Here is a 24,525-nt window from a genome sequence, read left to right as displayed (position 1 = left end):
ACAAATAAAACTTCTTGAATCTTGGTAAGAGTATGTTAAAGCCTCACTATGTAACTTTTTTTTAATGAATAAAATTTAATTTTGTCCAATCTGTATGGTAGAGTATGTTAATACAATATAACTTATACCATTGGGGTGCTTGTATTTTGTCTGCCTGCTCTTCTATTGAGACATTTAGATCGTGTCAAAGGTCATGTCATAGACAGGATTGGACACACATTTTGACCTGATAGTCAAGATTCAATTTATCCCCTGAGCAAGCAGGCTGGTACTATTAGTTAAATGGTAAAAATGTCAACACTTAAGCAGGAAACCACAGGTTCAAATCCGGGGTAGAAGTTGAAGGTTACATAGTGCTGCTTTAATACAATATTATAATATCAAACATAACTGCAGTGGTTGGAGGTGGTCCCCCTGCGTTTCTAATTGTAGAAAAAAATTGCCTTTGAATTAGTGTAACTGGTTGCATCCTTGTGTTGCAATCAGCTGCAGCTGTTGAGGCCGTGCTCAAACGGACGGACGGACGGACAGACCCACACACACGGTCAAGTAGGAGTGGCTGGCACCACTCAAAAATGTAGATCCTGTGGTCAGGTAGGACCACTACTGGTTGACAAGAGGTATTGCCTGACACTTAAAGTGCAATATCTCCCCTTCCCAAGCAGGCGTTCCATCTTAGCTCAGCAGTAGAAATGTCAGCGCACACGCCAGAGACCTGGGTTCAATTCACAGGCAGGACATAAATCTAACGGATTTGCAGCTTAACTTCAGAGTGTGTACAATTGTTTACATTGTTACTATTTGTAAACTCTTGACACTGAGGATTTGACCCACTCCCTTATCGTCGGGTGGAAACCTCATATGTCCAAAACTGTTACTTTTCAGAATTCAAAACGTGTCGCTTCGCGCCGCGTTTTGAGCTTGTGGATCTGCTACTTTTGAGTGACGCTGTAGTTTGATCTAGAAGGGCATTCATTTACGAAAAAACACAAACAGCTAGAATATATGGAGATGAGAGGTTTCAAACACACAACGCACCGAGTGACAGAACCTCTTCATGCCATTCTTTTTTCTTTCTCTCTTTCTTGTGGAGCGCGCCAGCCTCGTTTACGTACCTTGTCCTTGGCTTCGCTCAGCTGATCCTCCAGTTCAGAGAAGCTGAAACCGGCCACAGTGATGAAGTCGCTGATCACGGCCACAAACTTGTCGCCCCGCTCCCTCGTCCTGCTCTGCTGGTACTGCAGCTCCTGGACATGAGAGGCAGGGATCACACACGGTTGTGACTTTCAGACAGTGGTGGTAAAAGTACTCACACGTTTTACTCAAGTAAAAGTATCGATACTGCAGTGTAGAAATACTCTGTTACAAGTAAAAGTCCGGAATTCAAAATTTACTTGAGTAAAAGTACAAAAGTATTGGTATCAAAATGTAGTAAAGTAAAAGTACTCATTGTGCAGAATGTCCCATTTCAGAAGTTTCAAATGTATAAAAAAATCTTTTGAAAATAGCAGATCTACAAGCAAAAACCTTGTAGATATTTTCAAATGGCCGAAATGTATTTAGGGCTGAGGTGGTTAATGTATGTTTTGTAATAATAATCAAAATCTACAAACTAGTAACTAAAGCTGTCAAATAATTGTAGTGGAGGAAAATTACAATATTTGCTTGAAATGTAATGGAGTAGAAGTAAAAGTACTGCAAATTGGAAATACTCCAGTAAAGTAAAAAATCCTCAACATTGTACTTAAGTACAGTGCTTGAGTAAATGCACTTAGTTACTTTACACCACTGTTTTTAGACAGGAATGTATGAAAGGTGTTTTGAAAGATTGGGGGTGATTGAGGTTTATGCAGGGCATAACCCCCCATCCAATATCAAGCGCTCCCCAACCACACTGAGGTGCCTCCCCTTTCAAACATATTGCTTCCAGCGCCCCCCTATGGTCTCTGAACGCCGTACCGCCCCGTTGAGAAACACTACTCTAATCCATGACATTACTTCCTTGAGGTTCGACACTATAATACTTTGAACTGTGGAAGGAGTCTGTGCATGTGTATACTTTCAATTGCGCACGCAAATGTAACTCTTGGCATTCTAAGTCGCTGTGGAACATTACCACCATTTAAACACCTCACCCAGCTGCCCACCTCTGGCATGCTCTAAAAAAAACATAATTACAGACGTGAGAAGAACCAGTGGGTGGAAAACATGCAACGCCGACACGCACATACGCACATGTACACAGTACAGTTACATGCGATACACTCTCTCATACACACTCTCTCATACACACGACAACTCACCGCTTCTAGAGCCTTTAGACCACTCTTGATGTTGTGCACCTCCTTCTCCAACTCAGCCAGACTACAGAGAGAGAGAGAGAGAGAGAGAGAGAGGGGGAGAGAGACACACACCCACAGGTTTGTACTATACTTGTGAGGACATCAACATTTTCTAAATGCAATTCATACAGTTTTTTAAAACTACAGTATAAGCCAATCTGCTATTTTTCGGTGCACAACACCAGCGCACGACTAAGTCTAAATCAGGCATGATTTACAGTTAGTACTGACTATCTCTAATCCCTAAACCTAATTTATAAATGCCTAATCCTAATCCTAGCACCAACCTTTTTCTAATACCTAAAACAACTAACCATAAAACAACCATTTCTCTTGTGAGGACCTTGTCAAGTGTCATTGCTTACTATAGTATTAACAAAACACAAAATGCTTTACAGTAAATTAAATATAAATCAAATCAAATAAAAGCATAAAACAGAAACGTGTAGCTGTGTCGCTGTATAATTTTCACATTCTGTGTGGATGTAGTTGGCTCAACCCTCTGCTGTATATTCAAAAGCAGCGGACTGCATTGGCACTGTTAATCAAATACAATTACGGAAACCTTCCTTACAGTATAGTATGCCTTACTGAAGTTGGGTTAAAATGTCTCGTCTTCTCCCTTCAACAGCACGCTATAGAAAAACGAGTGTACTCAAAATGTCAGCGTACTCACTTGACTTTGGCTGCCTCTGGTATACTACCGAGATCCTGCTGGATGTGCAGTGTGTCGGGGTAGTTCTTCTCAAAGATCATGATCAGGTAATGCAACATGGTGATGTTCCTGTGAAATCACACAACAACATTATGAACGTACGTATGAACATGGGGGGGGGGTTCGGGGTACAGATATTTTCTCTTTCAAGTTTGCATGGGGGTATGCATATCGTTGCTGTCGGGCAGAAACCTCTTTTCTCCATATTCTAACTTTTTGTGTTTTTTCATAAATGAACGCGCTACTTGGTCACACTACAGCGTCACACAAAAGTTATCAAAAGTAGCAGATCCGCAAGCTCGAAATGTGGCACGTTTTGAGTTTGTCCATCTGCTACTTTCGCTATTTTTGCATTTGAATGCTGAAAAGTAACAGTTTTGGACATATGAGGTTTCCACCCGACAGAGACGCATATACTACACACAGCCTCCCTGCTGGGACTGACTCAAGTTATTGCTTGAAGCCTTACAACTAAACCTGTTTAAAGCTGAAATCCGGAAATTATTTGGATTAATACAACATTATTTGTATAATATAATATATTATACAAATAAGATAGCGCAAAATATCTAAAAGAAAAAAAAAACTCTCATTTACTTATTTTTCGGACCTGCCCCTGTATGCTGCGGCTCACCTGTCTATGCTCGACTTGGTGTCTGCAATCTTGTTGAGGCTGGAGATCTTGAAACCGTACGCGTTGCCCCGCTGGCCTTTGTTCATGAAGTTGCCGAACGCCAAGACCACTTCCAGGACCTGCGTCAACCGCTTGCTCCTCACCACCTCCCTGGACGCGTTCAGGATGGCTGGTTGGAGGAAGAGGAGGTCATTTAACCGTAACATTAAATGTGTACACTCTGTGAGTACACATTTAACACTTTGTGTTACAAATGGACTAAATTAACACTCCAGGTGTATTTAAAACATGTCTATGCTCCTTGTGGCATGACCTTGACCCTGTGCGTTCTCCTTGCTCTTTCGTCCTTGTCTCTCTTGTGTCTCTTTTGTGAAAACTACGATGATTTCACCCACTTCTTTACACCTGTTATGTAGCAATAAAGTTTGATTCTTTATCCCCCCCCCACACACACACACACACACACACACACACGCACACACAGACAGACGCACACACAGTGTTCTCATCTACTTCTCGTCCTTTACGGCTCACGGTGGTTTGCTGACCAATAAGAGACAAACACAGCTGCACAGCTTGACCACAGAGTGGGAAGTGAGTCCGTCATGTTCTGCTATTCATCAATTAAAACAGCAGGGGGAGGGGGGGGGGATTGAAACCGAACACCGTGCTGTCCTCCGTCCATCTCTTTCCCTCTGGGAACCAGAGCTTTCTGGCATGGTGCAGGTGGTCCCCCGCCCTCCTCCTCCTCCCCACTTCTCCGCAGAGGAAAACCTCAGTGTGAATGTGAAAATCATTAACAAATTCCATATTGTTATTATTACAGTGCTGTCTCTGCAGCGGTGCACCATGGGAACTGTTCTCCTGGCCGGGGCCTCGGCAGCGTTTTCGCTGAATGCAAAAAAAGAAAAAGAAGAAGAAAAAAAGCCCTGGCCGCACACTACACTATCGCTAGTTCAGGCGTTATTATTGAACGAGCTGGGTGGTCTCGGGGAAATGCTGGTCCCATCTACAGTAAATGACAATATGACATCAATCATTAAACGTGGGATCATGAGGACTTTATTCTGGGAATTGATGAACAATGTGGTTTGGGGGGAGAATTTGGACAACACACCAAGGGTTCTGGAAGCTCGTATCATTCATAATAACCAATATAGCCCGCGATAGGATGTCAGTGCTCCGCATTGAGCAGTAAACTCTGGATAAACTAGCTGTCAAAATTGAGTTACGGTAAAACTAGACGAGGCTTAAGTGTCAGTCAGTACTACTACTCGCAAGCAATAATAGGCTGCTGGTGTAAGAGTTGGCCTCTTACTCTGCCAAGAAAACTGCATTTAGGGATGATGTGAATATCAAAGACTAGGATGGCATCCAGACTTTGGACAGACTTGTCTTTTACGTAGATCTGGCTCAAGTAGATACTATCCAGATTGGTTCTCTCGCTGTATCTCTCTCTCACACAGTCGCACGCACGCACGCACGCACGCACGCACGCACGCACGCACGCACGCACGCACGCACGCACGCACGCACGCACGCACGCACGCACGCACGCACGCACGCACGCACGCACGCACGCACGCACGCACACAGCTCCATGGCCTTTCTGGAAGCTTTTCCTTTGCCCTTTGAAGCAAAGCTGCAGTGTTTACGAGAGTGACTCTTCCCTCTCAACATGTGCCAGCTTTCCAAAACAGCCTCCCTGGTAACCTTGCTCTCTATTTAAGCTGGCTTGAGGGAAAAACTGGAACATGCAGACGAACCACCATTATACACCATACACACCATACAAACACACACACACACACACACACACACACACACTGAAATATTTACAATTATGCAATGCAATTATGCATTTCTCTTCACTCTTTTTATACAGTATGTTCCGTTGTGGCTTTTCACCATTTATATTCTAAGATTTATTTTTGGCATTTATTTCAGATCCGTCAGTGCGTAGAGAGAGAGGAAACCAAGGGCAGAAAGAGAGGAGGTCAAATCCTCACGCTCAAAAAGGAGCATAGTCTGGGCACGGCAGTAACTAGCTTAGCCACCAGGCAGGCACCCTGTTTTTTTCATCAATTATACCGTAATCTCAATCAAATACATTTTTCTACATTTTTGGGGAAAAGAACAGCAATAATTCTTCTCACAATGCCCTTTCTTGAACTTCCAGACAGTTTTAGAGACCAACTAGTGACTAATATTTGCCCACTCTCATTCCTCCCCGAGGTGTTTTTTGACCTTACCTTCAACCTTGGGCTTGGTTTCCGCTAGGCGCTCCGCAAACTTCTTCTTGAAGAATAGTGCCTGGATTCTCTGCTGGTAGTGGTCAATTCTGATTGGACAGATGGAAGATGTGAGCGGAACAGAAGGAGAGATTAGGGAGAGAAGAGTGAGTTAACGGCATTATGTCGCCACTGTCAGGTGGAAACCTTATATGTCAAAACCTTCCTTTTTTTAATTATTTTTTAACAATTTAAAATAGTGAAAATAGCCGATCTACAAGCTCACAACGCCCGTTGTGAGCTTGCAGATCTGCTATTTTCACAAATTTTGTGCGACACTCTTGTATGACAAATTAGGGCATTCATTTACGAAAAAGCAGAAAAAGTTGAAATGTGGAGATACAAGGTTTCTGCCCGACAGAAACGATAGGCAGCACTCCTCCCGGCGTCCGAACTTCTCTTCGGAAAGGGGGGCAATATAACTAGAAATTTACGTTATTCCGAACTTCGGATTGGGCAGTCTCAGAACTTTTCCTCGGAACCCGTGCACCTCCAGATGTCCTGGCTCTCTAAACTACAGTTCGGAAAGCCAGCCCGAACCCCAAGGTCGGAAGGAGTATGTGTTGGCCCTTAGCATCACCCCTGGGGGGGCGGGGGGTCATTGCAATGCTCCCTTCCTTCCTGTTTTCCACTCTCATTTGACTGCCTAATGGCCTCCCATCTAGTTAGAGAGCTGACACAGGGGCATATTAGGTTTACTGAAAAGGGGGGGGTGGAGGGGGGGAGAAAAAAAAAGAACACAAGCAAGCCTCGGGAGCTTTCCTTCGGCCAAATGGGGTCTGGTCAACAGGGGAGATAATGAACAGGCTATTTCACTGGAGGCAATGAAAAAAGGATTAATTATCAAGTACAATTAGGGTGGTGCTCTTGTGGGTTGAGAGAGCGAGACGGAGCTGCAGCTAGTTGGACCACAGACAGTGGCTCACTCGCTCATTTAAAGTCAGCGCAGGGAGTTCGAGAAAGCCACACGATGAATCACCTCAGTGCTTCACGCTTGTTCTTTATCCCCGCCTGCCCTCTCTGCTGCTTTAACGATGTGCTTTTAAATATTTTAGCGTATTATTTGGAGCGGAGAGAGGCTGATGCCTTCATTTACTCCACTATGTCTGCCTGCACAAACTTTGTGACTAACACAAACGTGCTGAAATGTTTCAGTGTCACAGAATATATCAGGCACAGATGAAGGTGCACATACAGTGCTGTACTGTATTCAAGTTGTATACTTCATGTGCCCCACACTGCTGTAACCGATTAAAACCGGGAAAGCATCCGTGTCATTTTAGACTGTAGCTATATATATGGCAACATAGGTTTTTTAGAAAAATCTTAGGATTTAGAACAGTGGTTCTAAATAAAAAAAATCTTTGAATTTGGAATATTTCAATATAATTAAAGATTTTTCTGAAATGTTCAAAAATAGCTTGCAGCACGGCACAAAGTGACACGCTGTGAGCTTGTATATCTGCTATTTTTCAACATTTCAGAAAAATCTTTAAAAGAAACTCTTTGAAAACTCGTTGGAAACTCTTTGGAAACTCTTTGAAAGAAAGGTTATCTTTTAAAGAAACTTGGAATATTTTAGATGTTTTTTAACACAAGTCTTCTCTTCTGGGGGTCCCTGCACAAAACACTTTCAGATCGCCTCAATACATATCATTTTGGGCGTCCTTGGCACAAAAAAAGTTTGAGAACTACTGATACTGTAGTCGTAGAATTGGCCTCGGGTCTTAATTAGGTTAATTCGAAAAATACGGTGTTAAAACCGTCCTAGCAACATGAAATCTGTAATGTGTGTCGTGTGCCAGATATCACTGTGTGAAACAGAGCGTTAGACATTGGACCCGTTGTACCTGCTCATCTCAAAGAGGAAGCGGTCGGCGCGGGCCATGCGCTCCATATCCTGTTTGTGCTCCTCCAGGAGGTCAATGTCGCTCTTCTCTGGGACAAACTTCAGCAGCTACAAAGTCACATGGAGGGGGAATGTTACTTTATTGTTCACTAACGACACTAATCACTTTTTACAAAGCGACTGGTTGCACGACGGCAGTCTCTTCTCCAGTGGTGTAAAGTAACTAAGTACATTTACTCAAGTACTGTACTTAAGTACAATTTTGAGGTACTCTTACTTTACTGGAGTATTTCCAATTGTCTATACTTTTACTTCTACTCCACTACATCTCAGAGGCAAATATTGTACTTCTACTCCACTCAAATTATTTGAAAACTTTAGTTACTAGTCACTTTGCAGGTATAAATCATTACATTATAAAACATACATTAACCACTTTAGCCTCATTTTATACCTAGGCTATTTGAAAATAGCCGATCTACAAGCTCACAACAATGTAAAAAGATACATACTATTTTTTAAATACAATTGTGAACCCTGGATGTATAGAGGTCACTGTACATGGTTAGGGAGAACAGAGATATATTGATATGAATAGATGTTGCTTGCAATATCAGTAACATAATGATAATTTAAAAAAGCTGGTAGGTACACCTACCTGCTCCAGCATGTCTTTGGCAAGCTCTTCCCTCTCGTCCATCTCTAGAATGGCTCTCCTGATCTCCTCATTGCTCATTTTTAACCTGCAAAAGGGGACATTTTGCAATTCAACATTACATCCATAATGTATATCACATGCAGGCACAGCATTAAAAAAGAAGAGGGAACGCTTACACGATGCATGCTCATACAATACAGATCAATATTATCTATCTATTCCAACGAGGGACAGTTATATAAAAACCATACACTTGAGTGAGGTCGCTTTTCATATCCTGTCGCAGGCATATTATTACAGCTATATTTCAATAAGTCTGAGGTGTCGATTGTTCATGTCGTCTCTGTCGGGTGGAAACCTCATATGTCCAAAACTGTTACGTTCAAAAATAGCAAAAGTAGCACATCGACAAGCGCAAAACGAGTCGCTTCGCGACGTGTTTCGAGCTTGCGGATCTACTACTTTTGATGCTTTTGTGTGACGCTGTAGAGTGATCGAGTAGGGCATTAATTGACGAAAAAACACAAAAAGTCAGAATATATAGATAGGAGGTTTCAGCCCGACAGCAATGATATCCATTACAGACAACACTAGTACTGTACCACAGTGATTAATATTGCCCTGTCACCAGCATGCAGTCTGTCTGCATCTCGGGAGAGCTGTCTGAGTGGTCGTCAATGCTTTAGCGCGCCGGGGGTTGTGATCGGGGGGGACAGTTACTGTTAGCCTTGTGCAACGATGGCCTATCGACTACCTGCTGTCCCAAATCGGGGCTTGGCTTGCACCCTCTGGGTATTTGCTATTGACAAGGAACTGAGTTCAGGGGAACATGCTGGCATTCTGTCATGCACAAGAGGACAATGACAGGCTGTTTATTGATCAGGGGGCGACGGTGTCAGGATTCCTCCTATGGGCTCGAGGGCTGTTTCTGTTAAGAGGGATGAATGGGGCTAAATGGTCACCATATTGTGAGGAATGATAATAATTGATTTCGCTTAAGATATAGTGTGACTTGAATGTCGCTTGGGAAAAGGACCATCACTTTTCATGTGGTACAATTATATTATGGGGATGCACAGCTCTTGGATGATTTATGTTTAAAGAAAACCAGCTGACGAACATGGCTGCTTTCAAAATAGACCTGCCCGGGATGTATCCCTATACCTGGACAGTGTTTTAATGTCTGTTTTTTGGCTGGGTTCTGCTCTTCCAAATGCAATACATGGGCTGTAATTTAATTATGCAAACAGATGTCCTCGCGAGTCCATTAAAAACACATTTCCTGCATCAAGCTGAAGAAACATTTGCCTCACACTAGCCTCAAAATGAGCGTTCTCACCCTTGAACCGCAGGCCTGTGGCCTCTTTGTCCGTTCCATCCATGCACTCTTGTGTTCACAATTAAGTTATGGGTTCAAAGGAATGCAAAGGGAACCTCATATATAAAAGGTAATTCATTTATTGGACTTAAAATACGTATGTAACTGGATTACAGGCCCCGTGTTATTTGACGCTCCATAAATCTGATATTGTGTGTATGTATACAGTACGTACTTCGAGAGCAGGATGACGCAGTTCTGCGCGCGCCGGCCATCAATGACCGACAGCTCCTTGACCTTTCGCGTGCTGACGTACAGGTCGTCCATGGAGCCTGTCTCTTTCTGCACAGATAAAGCAACATAAAGACGGATATGGAGGTTAGTTCACAAACGATAACATCACCTGGAAAAGACATAACTCTGATAATGTGAAAGTTATCCCTGCACGGCAGCTCTTCAAATCTGTCCGACACACGTTATTCACAAATGACACAACACGTCTAAGGCATAATGAAATGTAACCGTTTGGAACTGATGGTGCAGCACTGTTTAATAAATGTAACCGGGCATTCTTTGTGTGATTGACTTCATAATCAAGTGCAGGCCAACATGTTGTTGGCACTATGGCCAGATATTGAAGCCTGGCCAATGTTGGCGCAAGCTCAATTTCTCCGACCCGCCTTTTCAGCACCAGTGGTAGGCACATGTCCTGCATAATTTCTGAGGCGCCATAATGCATTGTGTCCTGTTAAAAAGTCCCCTGAACCCAATTGCGGCAGGCATAAAAGACAGTTCAGGAAAAGCCATGAAAAACAGAGCGTCAAAAGTCCATGTTGGTGCACACTGAAGCAGAAAATCTAAAGCAGGTTTTATTTCTTCTTCTTCTTTTTTTTGGTGAGTCACTGCTGAAAATACAGCGCACGCAGTCCTATAAACCTCTCAGAGAGAACAGGAAATGGCGTTCAAACTTTGGTTCAAGTCTGTCAGATATTTTTGTAAGCTTCACACAAATGTAGCATTAAAAATCCACAAGGGGAAAGAATACATGTTTGAAGAAAACTGGTTGGGGTTGAAATGTTAAAAGCATTTCTATTTATGGTCCGAGTCCATTTCCTGCTTGCCAAAAAACGTTCATTTTGCGGTTCCAGGGAATGACGTATGTAAAACAGATGCGACTTATAAAGAATGAGTCTTTTTTTTCTCCTTGCCCGCGCTGACCCACGGTGACTGGCAGCACGGTGAGGTTGGCACAAGGTCAGTACGGACCACTCCCATTCGGCAGTCGGGCCAAATCCCTTGGCGCTCACGGCATCCTTGCCAGATTTTACGTTTATGTGAGCACGCTGCCAACAGTGGTGGAAAGTAACTAAGTACATGTACACAAAGTACTGTACTTAAGTACAATTTTGAGGTACTTTTACTTTGCTGGAGTATTTCCAATTTTTCTATACTTTTACTTCTACTCCACTATATCTCAGAGGCAAATATTGCACTTTTACTCCTCTACAATTATTTGGAAACTTTAGTTACTAGTTACTTTGTGGATTTTGATCATTATTACAAAACATACATTACCCATTTCAGCCATTTGAAAATAGCCGATCTACAAGCTCACAATGCATTGTGAGTTGTAGATCTGTTATTTTCAAAAGATTTGTATACATTTGAAAACTTGTGAAATGGGACATTCTGCATAATGAGTACTTTCTACTTTTGGTACTTTGAGTACATTTTGATACCTTTTACTAAAGTAAATTTAGAATTCCGGACTTTTACTTGTTACAGAGTATTTCTACATTGCAGTATTGATACTTTTACTTAAATAAGTTAATGTGAGTACTTCTTCCACCACTGGCTGCCAAATAGAACTGGAGGGTGGCGCACGTAGCTTTTCCAATGATAATTGTTTATAATTGTTCTGAAGTGGTGGTGATCCAAAATGTGGTCTGAGACTGTTTTCTAGCAAAAGCCAGGACAATACCGATACGTCCAGTATGTGGTCTTCTCTCGCACGGGTCACGATGATTAGTCTATGACAGATGATATGAAGATTATTGTAATGATGGTAATCAACCCAATGACTTTAATGAAAACGGGGGATGTTCGGGGTTATTAGGCGAATAATGAAGATTAATGCGGTATTATTGTGAACGTGCTCGTATCGAATGCTCATTCTCAGTGGTGGAAAAAGTACTCAAATTCTTTACTTAAGTAAAAGTACCAATACTGCAATGTAGAAATACTTTGTTACAAGTAAAAGTACTCAAATTCTTTACTTAAGTAAAAGTACCAATACTGCAATGTATAAATACTAATACTAATAAGTAAAAGTCCGGAATTCAAAACTAAAAGTAGTACAAAAGTATTGGCATCAAAATGTACTTAGCAGATCTACAAGCTCACAACGCGTCGCGATGTGAGCTTGTAGATCGGCAATTTTAAAATAGCCTATGTATAAAATAGGGCTAAAGTGGTTATTGTATGTTTTATAATGTAATAATTGATATCTGAAAAGTAACTAGTAACTAAAGTTTTCAAATAATTGTAGTGGAGTAAAACTACAATATTTGCCTCTGAGATGTAGTGGAGTAGAAGTAAAAGTATTGGAAATTGAAAATACTCAAGTAAAGTACAATTACCTCAAAATTGTACTTAAGTAAATGTACTTAGTTACTTTCCACCACTGCTCATTCTTCTCTCAGGCTTCATCAGACGGCCAGCTCACGAGTCGTGCGGCCATGCCCTCGTCTCGTGGTCCTACGTCTAAGAGGCTGGCTTCTGAAGATGGTCTGTATAGCGGGCAGGTGGCAATTATATGTTCGTCAGTCTGCTCAGGCTCAGCCGCACTCGCATGTGCTGATTTGAAGCGGCCGACGCTAGTGCGTAGATCTTCTACTTGGACTCCCATCTCGTGCGGTCCCAGACGTAGCGGTGGATACGTGTGGTCCCGGGCCGTCTCCCACTCCTGCTTCCAAGATGCTGTCAGACATGCGCTTATAGACAGGGGTTCTCAGGGATAGAACGGAGTATCTCTTGTGCCGCCTTTATAGTAGACGAGGCGGGACTTGACTCAGAAGAAGCTTTATTGTCACATCACATGTTTACAGAGGTAAGAAAGTGGGTGAAATCGTTTTTGTTATTTCCATAGAAAAAAATAAAGGGGGAAGAGAGATCAATCAAAGAAAACTTTGTTTTATCTACATATTTACACACAGTACCTGAGGTAAGATATAAAGGTGCGTGATAGCAGCAGATGTATACTATACGTGATACTATGGATGTTAGTTAAGGTGCGAGAAAAACACTAAAAACTAAAGTCTGTGGGAAAAAAAATAAAGAAAATAAATCTTCTTGGAAGTGGTTCTATCATTGCGCTGTCATGCAGGATGTGCCAGTCATGTTTCTGGGCTTTCCTTGGCAGGACATGGGTAGCAACCTCCCGTCGGCGGTCGACCAGGGCGATTCCCGCAGGGCTGGCAGGTGTCACCGTGATGTATCCTGTGTAGGCAGGGCGGGCTTCAGGCAAACAGCTAGAATCCAGAGGCTGCTGTTAATGGCAACATCAACCTTTCTGACATGCAGGCTTCTGCTCCAGGCTGGGGTGTAGTATTCATATGCCAATGAAACGTCAGATAAGCGAGACCCATGATGTCGCCTTAACTTCTTCTAGATGTTGCTTGAAGGACAGTGTCCGATCCATTGATTCCGCTCATACTGATACTACTTATATTATTATTATTATATTTCAGCATAGGCAGTTGATATGTTCATGAACAACGGGATGTCTACCCATGTCTTTCAGTCCAAAACCCCGGCTGAAAACCAGGTTGAAATGTATAAATGGTTCTTTAAAATAAAATGAAAGTAAAAATAAAAGCTATTTAGAGGCCAACAAATACGGCAACATTAACCAGTGCAGCACCATTCAGGTTACAAATGATTCTCCTCGGTGGCCCACCTCGTTGCAGAAGAGAAGTTCATAGAATAACAGAAGGAAGTTACCGTATGGTAGAGGTATGTTCGACTCACCTTGAAGGATGTGTTAGTGAGAAGCTCCTGCCCAGGCAGTCGGAGAGTGCGGAGACCAAAAAAAAAAGTGAAAACACATGCAAAGATTAGCACTTCAAGCAGGCAAAAGATGGCAGAACTACCGTGGTAAGAAGTATAAAACTACACACTACAAGCAGAAGTTGCCTCTGCCAGATAAAGAGTGATATCCATGTCTGAGGTAATCAAGGGCTCATGAAATTCATACTGGTGGTCAGAAAAGCTCAGGGATGGAAAAAAAAACCCTCAATTTTCAAGATCTGACTTGAAATGGAAAAAATAAATAACAAGGTTTTTAATTCTACGGGGGGGTCAGTATAAATAGCGGTCGTTTCTGAATGACCAATCAAAAGCTTTTAAAAGCACTTGGGCCATATATAACCTTTTGAAAACTGTCCAGACGGGTATCAGACTTGCCAAATGGAATACGTTGTCATAGACAGGCAGATCCTTGGGCTTTCTGTGGCTACATTCATACAGAGCTATAGCTAACCGCTGGCTGACGCCAATAAACGTAGCAGCTTGTGCCGTGTAAATAAATATCAGAGATGAATCACTGTCAGAACCAACCTCAAATGACCGATTAATCTCCACTGCATTAAAACATCAAAGAGGCATTCTGTATTTATCTGTCAAAAGGCTTCTTTTTAGCCCATAAAATGCAATGATGTAAGTGTCCATCAATGACTTCTACAGGCGTTACCCATTTCCCTCCCATAACACCTTTAAGACCACATTTAAAACCATCATAATAAGAAGCCAATTGTGGATCAAGTAATCTATCATGTATTTGGGTTAGTTAAAAGTTGTTAATAGTATGCCATGACTCACATTAATGTCAGATAATAAATGCCAAATAATGAGTCTAAAACGTTAAAGCAGAAATAACCAATTGCTACAGTACATACTCTACAGTTAGCTTCCTCGAGTATAATGCACATGTGGATACAGATACTAATAGCAAAATATTTAATCGGTCAGAACAGGTTCAACCAACTGACACGTCCCCCCCCCCCCCCCCGCCCCCAAGCATGCTAACCCGAAAATCCATTTCCTGTACAAGTGATTCCTTGTGACTACTGAAGTTGACTGGTTCCTTTGTGTGTGTTGCCCTAACCCATGAGCCCTTGAAGACCTGGCTAGCAGCACCCCACCACCAACAAATGCTCTGAAGATACTGCAGGGCAAAGCTTGAGCTCTGTGGCCTCCCTACAATATAATCAAAGCTCAATTCATCACTCAAAAGCTACATAAAACTTTTACTCCGTACTAGGGATGGAACGATATGAAAGTTACATGTCACGATTATTGTGGCAAAAATAATTGCGATTAATGATATTATTGCGATTATCGTCCCAGTCCTACTCAGTACTGTCTGACACACACACACACACACACACACACACACACACACACACACACACACACACAGAGTCTGTAACCCATGCCCCGATCCCTAATGAGCCAAACCAAACCTGTTGTCTCTGGTAGGCCGAGAACATCTTCTCGATGTCCTTCAGGTCTAGGATCTTGAACGCCTTCAGGTCATCGATGTCGTGCCAGATGGTGCCAGTGATCTTGTTCTGGATCAGAGGGAACATTAGGGTCAGTTAACCCTTTAAGACCTGAGGCCGATTCTACCAAAATGCCTTCTAAATCAGTAGTTCTCAAACTCTTTTGTGCCAAGGACCCCCAAATTGACATATATTTGGCCGTGGACCGCCCATCTGAAAAGGTTTTGTGCCAGGGACCCCCCCCCCCCCAAAAGAAAAGATTTGTGTTAAAAAAAAAGCAAAACACTTTCAAGATTTTCAAAAATGTAAAAAAATAGCAGATGTTCAAGCTCGCGGCACGAAGTGACGCGCTGTGAGCTTGAAGATCTGCTATTTTTGAATAGCCAACGCTAAAATCTAAAATGACGAGTGCTTTCCTGGTTTTAATGGGTTAAAGTTGAGATTAACAACCCTGTACTTTCATGGGTAAACAGGGACGAATAAGGCCGATTCTGCCAAGCAGCGTGTTGTGCTGATTTTGTAGATTAGAAACATAATTTGCGGCCGGCGGCCGTTATGCAATTACATTAGCAGACCGTCTGCCGCGGCTACCATCTGACCGTCTGGTAAAGTGGCATTTATTGAAATACGTTTTATTTATGCATCCGATTATGTGTCCATCATCGGTCCAGAGTCTGCTGTCAAACATGCATCTCGGTGACATCTACGATCACCGCTGTCATTATGGAAAGCTTACCGTTACATCTCTGAAAATGCCAGCTTGTCGGGATTTTGTAAGGCATTAAGAACACTGCGTACCTTTTTAAAACCACAGCGTATTCTGCATGGGTTCCACGGACCATACAGTCATGAATCTGACAACACACAGAGACTGTGTGACCATTCAGTTCAAGTGAAGCCGACCAAGAGAGAGCTAAACATTATTTTGGCAGCGACGGGACAAGAATGCCGATTCGGCTACGAGGAGGAGTTGGGGTCTGATTAAAACGATACACATCTGTATCACTGCTGTCAGGCACAAAAAGCATTCCGAAACATCAGCGTGTCAGGATTTGATTAACCAACATGAACCAACTTATTCTGGGGCAAACATTCAGCAACAATAGCAGATCTACAAGCTCATCACGTTGCAACACGCTGTGAGCTTGTAGGTCTGTTCATTTCGGGGGGAAAAGGAGGGAGCCTATTAGTCCTGGTGGACTCTAATTAGTCAATGAGGTACATACAGTATGGTTAAAAACCAACATTTGTTATAGTGCTGGGCAATTAACCAGAAATATATCAAAACCGATATTTATAACCAATAACCGACTTAATCTTGCTCATGTAGGTTAATCAAATAATCAAGAAGCCGATCGGGAGCTCACAACGCGTCGTGTTGTGAGCGGCTATTTTAAAGCATTCCCAATAACACAATCCCACAATAACAGAAAACACACTAGCATAGAGCCCTGAGGGACTCAACCATTATGTGGTTTAAGTGGTTACTGTGTGATAATCATGGTGTGAATTGGTCAAACATTCTCTCACCTCCCCTAGCTTGGCCCAGTTGAAGGACTTGAGCGGGTGCGAGGGCTGGGGGATGGACTTGTGGCGCAGCGTGTTGGCGCCGCCGAACGAAGGCGGCGGAGGGGGCGGGGCTCCAAACATAGGCGGGGCCCCGGGGGGAGGGGGTGGGCCTCCGGGCGGGGGAGGCGGCGGAGGCGGGGGCGGGCAGCTGGCGGGCAGAGGAGGAGGGGGCGGAGGGAAACCGCAGGTCATGGGGGGAGGGGGCGGCGCCATGGGCCCCCCAGGGGGCGGAGGGGGGAAAGACACGTTGCCACCCTGTTGGTGGAGAAAGGGGAGAAACAAGATATATTAGAAGGGACTCCCTCTTTCTTTGGTGTTTTCGCCCAGGTGGGCCTAAACTTAAGCTCACTAAACTATGCCTAAGCCTAACCTTATCCCTAAACTTAACCTCATAAAAACTATGCCTAACCCTAGGGCCTAGCTAGCCTTAACCTCACAGAAACTGTGCCTCAACCCAACTTCAAAACCACGCTGGGCGTGGTTTTGAAGTTGGGCAAAACACCGGGAATAATTTGTTAGAATGGGTTTGGAATATCACTGCCTGTTCAAAATAACTTGCAATTTGGACGTTCATTCGTTATAGTTTTTGGAGGATGTCCTCGTAACCGTTAGGTCTGTCACAATTATTACATAATAGCCTAATTATAATAATAGTAATAGCAATTATTTGAGTCATAATTGTTTCCATGTTGAAAAATGTTCATATATTTTTAAACATAAAATGTTTTATTTCCACTATTGATGTTTTTTTTTTTAAGTATAAAGTTATTAAATATGTCAGTCATTTCTTTGTGTATTTATTTTATCATTTCTTCCCTGTGCAACTTCAAAGCCTAAAAGAGAAATGTAATTTTTATTAATCCGGTGTTCAACAACAAAAAACACAATTTAAATAGTTAATCGCGATTATTTGTATGACATTTAATCGTCGTGTAAAAACTGTCATAATCGTAGACTGCCCTAATAACGTAACATTTTGACATAGCAATAATACGCAGTAAAAAAGGAACTCTGCTCACGGCTATGTCGCTGATGCGCGAGGACAGGTCCTGGACTTGTTCCCGGGCCGAGCGGAGCTCCACGCCCTCGCGCTGTAGCTTGTCCTTCATCTTGTTCAAGGTCTTCATCATGTCGTCCTTCTCTGTGGTCTTGGTTTCGCACTCGCGCTCCTTTCTCTCCAGCTTGGCTAGCAGCTCCGCGTGGTCTGGGAGGAAACAGAGAGACGACATGCTTTAGTGCCCCCCAAGATAATCATATTTTAACTGGGGACCACTCCGACAAGCACTTGGAATTGTAGGAGTTGAGGCATTGCATTTAGTTTGACTCGGTTCCAAAGATAAATAGTTGTAGATCGGCTATTTTCACAATGTTTGCCCCTTTCTTAGGTAATATTTGACCATTTGTATAGTATAGTTTTTGGTTACTTTTGACATAGTAATGGTCTTATTATTATTACTTTATTTTCACATTTTAGAGGTATTAAAAGGGTCTTAAAAGTCCTTAAATTGTAACTTTAGAAATGTGCAGATACCCTATATACACTTATACTGTATGTTGGCTTGTTTACTGTTGAGTGAGATAACAATGTTGCGCATTAAGCTAATCATCTGGGAACTCCCCAGATGATACCTTGAGAGGGATCCCCGGTACTTTGACAGCCCTGCGTTACAGCACATACAGATACAATAGCTACATTTGTCAGTCAAATTGACACCCAGAATTTTGCAGTGAATACAGAGAGATCGACCAACAGCGCTGGTTTGTGGTTAGACAGAGAGATATCCACCTTAACCACTTAAACCCTAGCATCCTTATTGTGGGGAAAGCTTTCACAGGAAAATAGCAGATTGACAAGCTGAGCTTGTCAATCAGCTATTTTCAGCGAAAACTTTCCCCACAATAACAGAAAACAGAAATTACACTAGTTTAGAGGCCTGAGGGACTCCGGTCAACCATATGGGGTATAAGTGGTTAAAGAAAACAAAGGAATCGACTCATGAGATGCACAAGATGTGCTCAAGTGGCCTCTTGATGGAAAACGTTAGAAAACATGCCGCATTTCCTCATTCAGCCTGCAGGGCGCAGTGTGTCAAACAGTTACTTACCTTTTCTGAACTTCTCTGCTTGGTCTCGCCACTGCTTCACCTCATTCTCATTGACCAGCCTATGGGGGAAAGACAATGACAAAGACACACACAGGAAGGAAACAATTAGAAGACAAGAAACAGCCTTGCTTACATGAGTCCATTTTGTCTAATTTGCAGGTATAGGTCAACCCGCCCATCCCATCTCAGTCAAAGCCAGGAAATTGTGTGGAAATTCAATACATGGGTTTGGAAAGATTCCTCATTGACAACCATGGGCTGCCTGTTTCCTATCTTGTGAATAGAATTCCACTTCACTGCCAGATGGAGCTGACTGGGATGAGATGCGTTTTGACTTAGGTATGCTGCACACGGTATCGCATTTTTTTATGCCAACATAAACACTGCAAGGTGGTAATCGACTATACTCAGGGTTATGTTTGCCGGCACTCACTTCAGCTTCGATTATCGGCGTTACACTGGGTTACACTGGGGTTACACTGGAGAGTATGGATGTGAATAAATATTGATGTTTCAGTAGTTTGATAAAGTTGAGCGGGTAGTGAATGGTGATGATAAAGCGGCGGGTCGACAGAACGCACAGCATGGTGAGAATGGCGACGTTAAAATGAACGACGAGTGAAAAGACGATCAGATGTTAGGTGCGATGAAAGATGGAATGGGAGAGGAACAGAGATTGGAAGAGATCAACCTGGAGCCTCGGTGACGGCCATGGCTGGAGGTGAGAGAGCAGACACAGATATAAAGACATGATGAGAATACGGTACATCAACACAGTGACACACATGAAGGGACAAGAGCGCAGTGGTGGAAAGGAACTAAGGTGTAACAGAGTATTCCTACATTGTGGTATTTGCCACTTTTACTTAAGTAAAACATCTGCATACTTCTTCCACCATAGTAGAGAGAGAGAGGGAGACACACAGTATGGAAGAGGGACCAGGATGTCAGGTGTAATTGACAGCCAGGATAAAGTAACCACAGCGTGCTTAATGACTCATGCCTGAACGCTCGCAGTCAACTCTCAAGAGAGGGCTCACAAGGCAATTAAAGAGCTAATTAATCAGTCTGAGAACTTTTTTAATTGCTTGTGTTCTTCGGTTAATAGGAGCGAGTTGATTACAAAGGCAATCCCACTTTAATTACAGGTCAAGCGACACTTCGTCTCTGTGACTTTTCAGGATTAAAATTCAATTACAGCAAAAGTAGCAGATCGATCTGCAGCGGATCTGCTACTTTTGATGCTTTTGTGTGATGCTGTAGTATGATCAGGAAAGGGCGTTAATTTACACAGCAGATAAGAGGTTTCTGTCCGACAGCAACGACTTGATGTGTGTGTTGGGGGGGGGGTGGGGGTGTACTTGAGTACTCGATACTTGTACGCAGCCGTGGAAAAAATAAAAACCTTTTAAAGAGGAGTGTTAATTCCAGGTCAGGCGAGCGAGCGAGTGGTCAGAGCCGTCGCCACGCCGACCTCGGATGATTAACGACTCCGTCCCGCATTTGTTTTAACAGCGTCTCTGCCCGAGCCCGCCACGGCACGAGACAAACATTTTACCCCGCGTGAGCCCGGTTCCCAACCTTACAGCGAAGGGCGCGCGGCCAAAACGCGAGGAAATCTCAGTTTATGGGGCTCTTTTTCCAGGCGCAATTTACTATAAGAGGGTTTATGGAAACGCAACAAGCCCTTTGGCATTAACGTAAAGAGAGGGGATCGGTTTCGACTGCCGTAATGGATCTGCAATTGATGGTAATGGACGCTGGTCTTGGATGTCACGTCCAAAGCGTGCGCTCTCCGTTTGCTACTGGAAAGAATTACGCTAAAGTGTGCTGATTACACAAACAATGGTGGCTGAATGGGGGGGGGGGCTGGCTGTCGTGCCGAGGTTTTGCCCACTACTATGCTTTATGGTGCTTTCACCGGCGAGACTAAACACATTAATCACTGAGCTGAAGGCTTGGTTTAGGAATGACACAACTGCGGAGAATAACACAGGCGAAAGATGGTGAAAGTGAGGGGGTGAGAGAAAAGAATGACAGCAGAAAGGCAGAAAGAAAAACTGAGGAACACTGGTACAGTTTGACTCCGTTTACACAAACAGTGGAAGAGAGAGAGAGAGGGAGAGAGAGAGAGAAGGTCATTGAAGGCAGTGGGAGAATGGGGAATTTGTGGAGAAAGGCTCTGAATACCATCTTTTAACACTGCTCACGCTCATAGCGCACCACAGACTGTGACTGCGGAACGCTGGCGGGTCCAAATCTGCGAGATTCATTGAAACCCAGGTCTCAAAAAAACAAACAAAATGTCACTGACTATTTGAAAAAGAATCTCTCTAGTCAAGAATTTGACTAGCACATGCTTGCCAGTGTGCAGAAAGAAAAGAAGAAAAAAAAAGTCAAGCAACAAATTGTCTTTTTCTTGCTCCATGAACTAAATATATTTCTCAATGTCTTCCTCCTGCGTCAAACCAAATGACCGTGCTTCAGTGCACCTGAACATGGCTGACTTGGCCATCGCACTCAGCTATAATAACGCGATTAGAGCCATTTCCTTTTGATCTCCACCTTCCACTTTCATGCCGATTCACCCACAGCGCGCAGCTTCCTGCAATTCGGCCCACGATGCCCTGCTGCCGCTCCAGCCCCCCCCCCCCCCCTCTAACGCTGTCCAATCACGTTGTCCGCTCAGCAGTCACAGACCAAGAGCAAAAAAAAAGAGCTGGGCTACTCCTACAGACAGACCTGGGATGTTTAAGAGGGTATTATCGCATATATAGGTGGTGCTGGTTTCCTTTTGCTGTGGCCTACACTAAAACCCTGAGGCATGACTCATGATATTCCAGCGCTCTTCTGCTGGTCCAGCTGCGCCTCAAATCACGCAGACATAAAAGTGCATGTTGTTGACATCCGGCCTTGCCTTTGATCTCGTGAAAAGTGATGCTAAGAGGATACGCCTGCTGAATTACACGGATCTTCCCCCGAAATCAGAGTCTATTTACGGCTACCGAGGGATTTTTAAAAGAGCATGTGGGGATGTACTATTGGGAGCAGGAGTGCTGACTAGGATCATTTACCAGGTCATCGTGACAATCGGTCTGAGAGGAACCACGTCTGGTCGCACCTAGATCATCACCTCGCTTTGCTAAGATGCTTCGTGAATACTCAACCTTATGCCAAATTAACTCATTCAGTGCCAAGTGCATAAATAAGTAATTGCCAATAGTGCCAGCGATTTTTCATTTTTCTTACCCTTTCAAGTAGTCACAGAATATTTACATCCAGTATGATCGATCCCCCAAAAGTTGCTAAACACGGAGGCTTTCACTGTGCTGAAAAAAATTGAAATGTCACCGCGGCCCCTCATTCACTTGCTATGGGCCGTTGAAAACAGCATGTCTCGTCAAAAATGCAGGGGGAAAAAAGGAACTCAAGATACAGCCGATTCCCCACAGACGCTAAGAAGGAAGCGGATGGAGCAGTAGATCTTGTGATCACGTGATCTCCTAGATCTCTCTGCGTCTGAGCCTGAAATGGTGGCTCATAGGTTGCGGAACAGCGCCATCTAGTGGTAAACACTGAAAACACAGTTTGGACGTCAATGGGCACTCAGGGGGTTTGGAAAAATTGGACGTTTTAGACGTCAATGGCACTGAATGAGTTAAGACGTTCACGTGACTGCACTCGACTTCTCAGCGCCAATCGGCTAGGAAGAAGGTGTTGGGGTCGCTTACATGCGAATGATGTTCTTGACGCTGAAGTTGTCCAGGGGGGCCACGTCGGGGTCCTCGCCCTTGTCGTCTTGCAGCACGATCTGCTGGAGGATCCTGTCGAGCAGCTGCCAGTGCTGCAGGCTTCCCCCGCCGCGCTTATCTGGGGCACAAAGAGAAGGAAAGACACACCGTGAAGACATCCTTGTGGATTAACAGACACAATTCTTCAGTCCTGAGATTTTATTTTGCTTTAACCCATTAACACATCCACCGCCAAGGGCTAATCTCATAATGTACTCACCAGTGCCAAGGTTTTATTGTTGTTTTTTGTTTTTTTCAGGTCGCCATAGGCCCCGTTAAAATCCTTTAGATTGCCCGATCCTGTTTGTAAACAACGTGCATGTCCTTGTGTCTACTCGTCGAGACCGCGTGTCAAACGGAGTCGCCATGTTTGAGTTCTGACCGTTTATGTTAACATGGGAAATGCGAGGATGAAAAACTACATAGGTTTACAGGGCTTTTTGTGTACGACTTAGAATGGAGGCCGACGGGAAACAAAAAACGGGATCGCACTTCCGGTCGACTTCGGGTGGTGTTACACTGAAAATGGTCCCCCTAGAAAATTGAAAAAAATTAAAAAATTCGAAAAAAAGGAAAAAGCACCACAGCCCGTAGGCTACGGGATCGGCGCTTAACCGTTGGATTTAACGGCCCGTAGAACTACGGGCCCGGCGGTCAATGTGTTAAGACCAGGAACGCAATTTTAAGATTTCTTTGGGCTATTCAAAAATAGCAGATATACAAGCAGATAGATCAGATAGTAGATAGTAGTAGATCTGCTATTTTTGAAAACATCTTGAACATTTGTGTGAATATTTGAATATATATATTTTTTAAAGAGAACATTTGTAACTCAAATCTTTGCTTCATGGGGGGTCCCTGGAACGAAATATTTTGAGATGGGGGTCCGCGGCCAATATACATATCATTGTGGGTGGTCCTTGACATGAAAAAGTTAGAGAACCACTGATATTATAGCAACATACGGTTTTCAGAAAACTGTAGGATTTAGAAGATATTTGTAGAATCCCCCAGAAGCAAAGATTTGAGTTAAAAATGTTTGGTTTAAAAATACATATATATTCAAAGATTTGCACAATTTTTTTCTTTTTTGCAGATCTACAAGTATATCTGCTATTTTTGAATAGCCAAAGAAATCTAAAAATGACACGGATGCGTTCCCCGGTCTAAATGGGTTAACCCATGCATCCTGCATGTTACACTATACGTCTGCAGAAAACCCACCGAGCAAATGTGTGCCCACGCTGAAGGCTGTAATAAATGCTCGACTGCCAACAGACCAATAAAACTCCAGGCACTCGTGATTGAACCCAATCATAAAGCCCTGGATCGTATTGCTGTAAGTCGTCGTTATTACTGTCAAGCCGCATATATTTTTCACACGCAGGTTATTACGTCTCTTTGATATAGTATTGTGTTGCATCATAAATAAGATCTGTGCGTTTTACGGTACACAGAAACGGCGGGCTGCAGAGGCAAAACCTGACATCCGACCAGTCGGGTAGTAAATGCTTGTCGGCCTTAGAGGCCATCGTAGCCATTCATCATTCGCCTTTTGAGGGAATACAGAGTCTACCAATAATTTGGAGGGATCCCTGCCCACTACTCATGGCAAGGTTAAATGCAGTGGTGGTGAATTTTTAGTTACTAGCTGCTTTGTAGATTTTGATCATTACAAAACATACATTAACC

General features: G+C 43.3%; 1 protein-coding gene across 1 annotated transcript in view; it reads right to left on the bottom strand.

Moving 5' to 3' along the window:
- Positions 1-24,525, bottom strand: part of daam2 (dishevelled associated activator of morphogenesis 2) — a 145,684-nt gene that overhangs the window by 12,957 nt on the left and 108,202 nt on the right. Inside the window, exons 11-24 of the mRNA XM_080413281.1 lie at positions 22,774-22,912; positions 19,043-19,101; positions 17,957-18,141; positions 16,899-17,192; positions 15,330-15,437; positions 13,837-13,863; positions 10,043-10,149; positions 8,490-8,574; positions 7,833-7,939; positions 5,944-6,032; positions 3,692-3,860; positions 3,019-3,126; positions 2,304-2,364; positions 1,116-1,247 (exon numbers count right to left, since the gene is read on the bottom strand). Of these exons, the coding sequence (XP_080269407.1) occupies positions 1,116-1,247; positions 2,304-2,364; positions 3,019-3,126; positions 3,692-3,860; positions 5,944-6,032; positions 7,833-7,939; positions 8,490-8,574; positions 10,043-10,149; positions 13,837-13,863; positions 15,330-15,437; positions 16,899-17,192; positions 17,957-18,141; positions 19,043-19,101; positions 22,774-22,912 (1,670 nt within the window). The remainder of the gene's footprint in view (positions 1-1,115; positions 1,248-2,303; positions 2,365-3,018; positions 3,127-3,691; positions 3,861-5,943; positions 6,033-7,832; positions 7,940-8,489; positions 8,575-10,042; positions 10,150-13,836; positions 13,864-15,329; positions 15,438-16,898; positions 17,193-17,956; positions 18,142-19,042; positions 19,102-22,773; positions 22,913-24,525) is intronic.

This window comes from Gymnoscopelus braueri (genome assembly GCF_963280865.1).
Source record: "Gymnoscopelus braueri genome assembly, chromosome: 19".
Classification (NCBI taxonomy): Eukaryota; Metazoa; Chordata; class Actinopteri; order Myctophiformes; family Myctophidae; genus Gymnoscopelus; species Gymnoscopelus braueri.
This window is presented reverse-complemented; position numbering and strand designations above follow the sequence as displayed.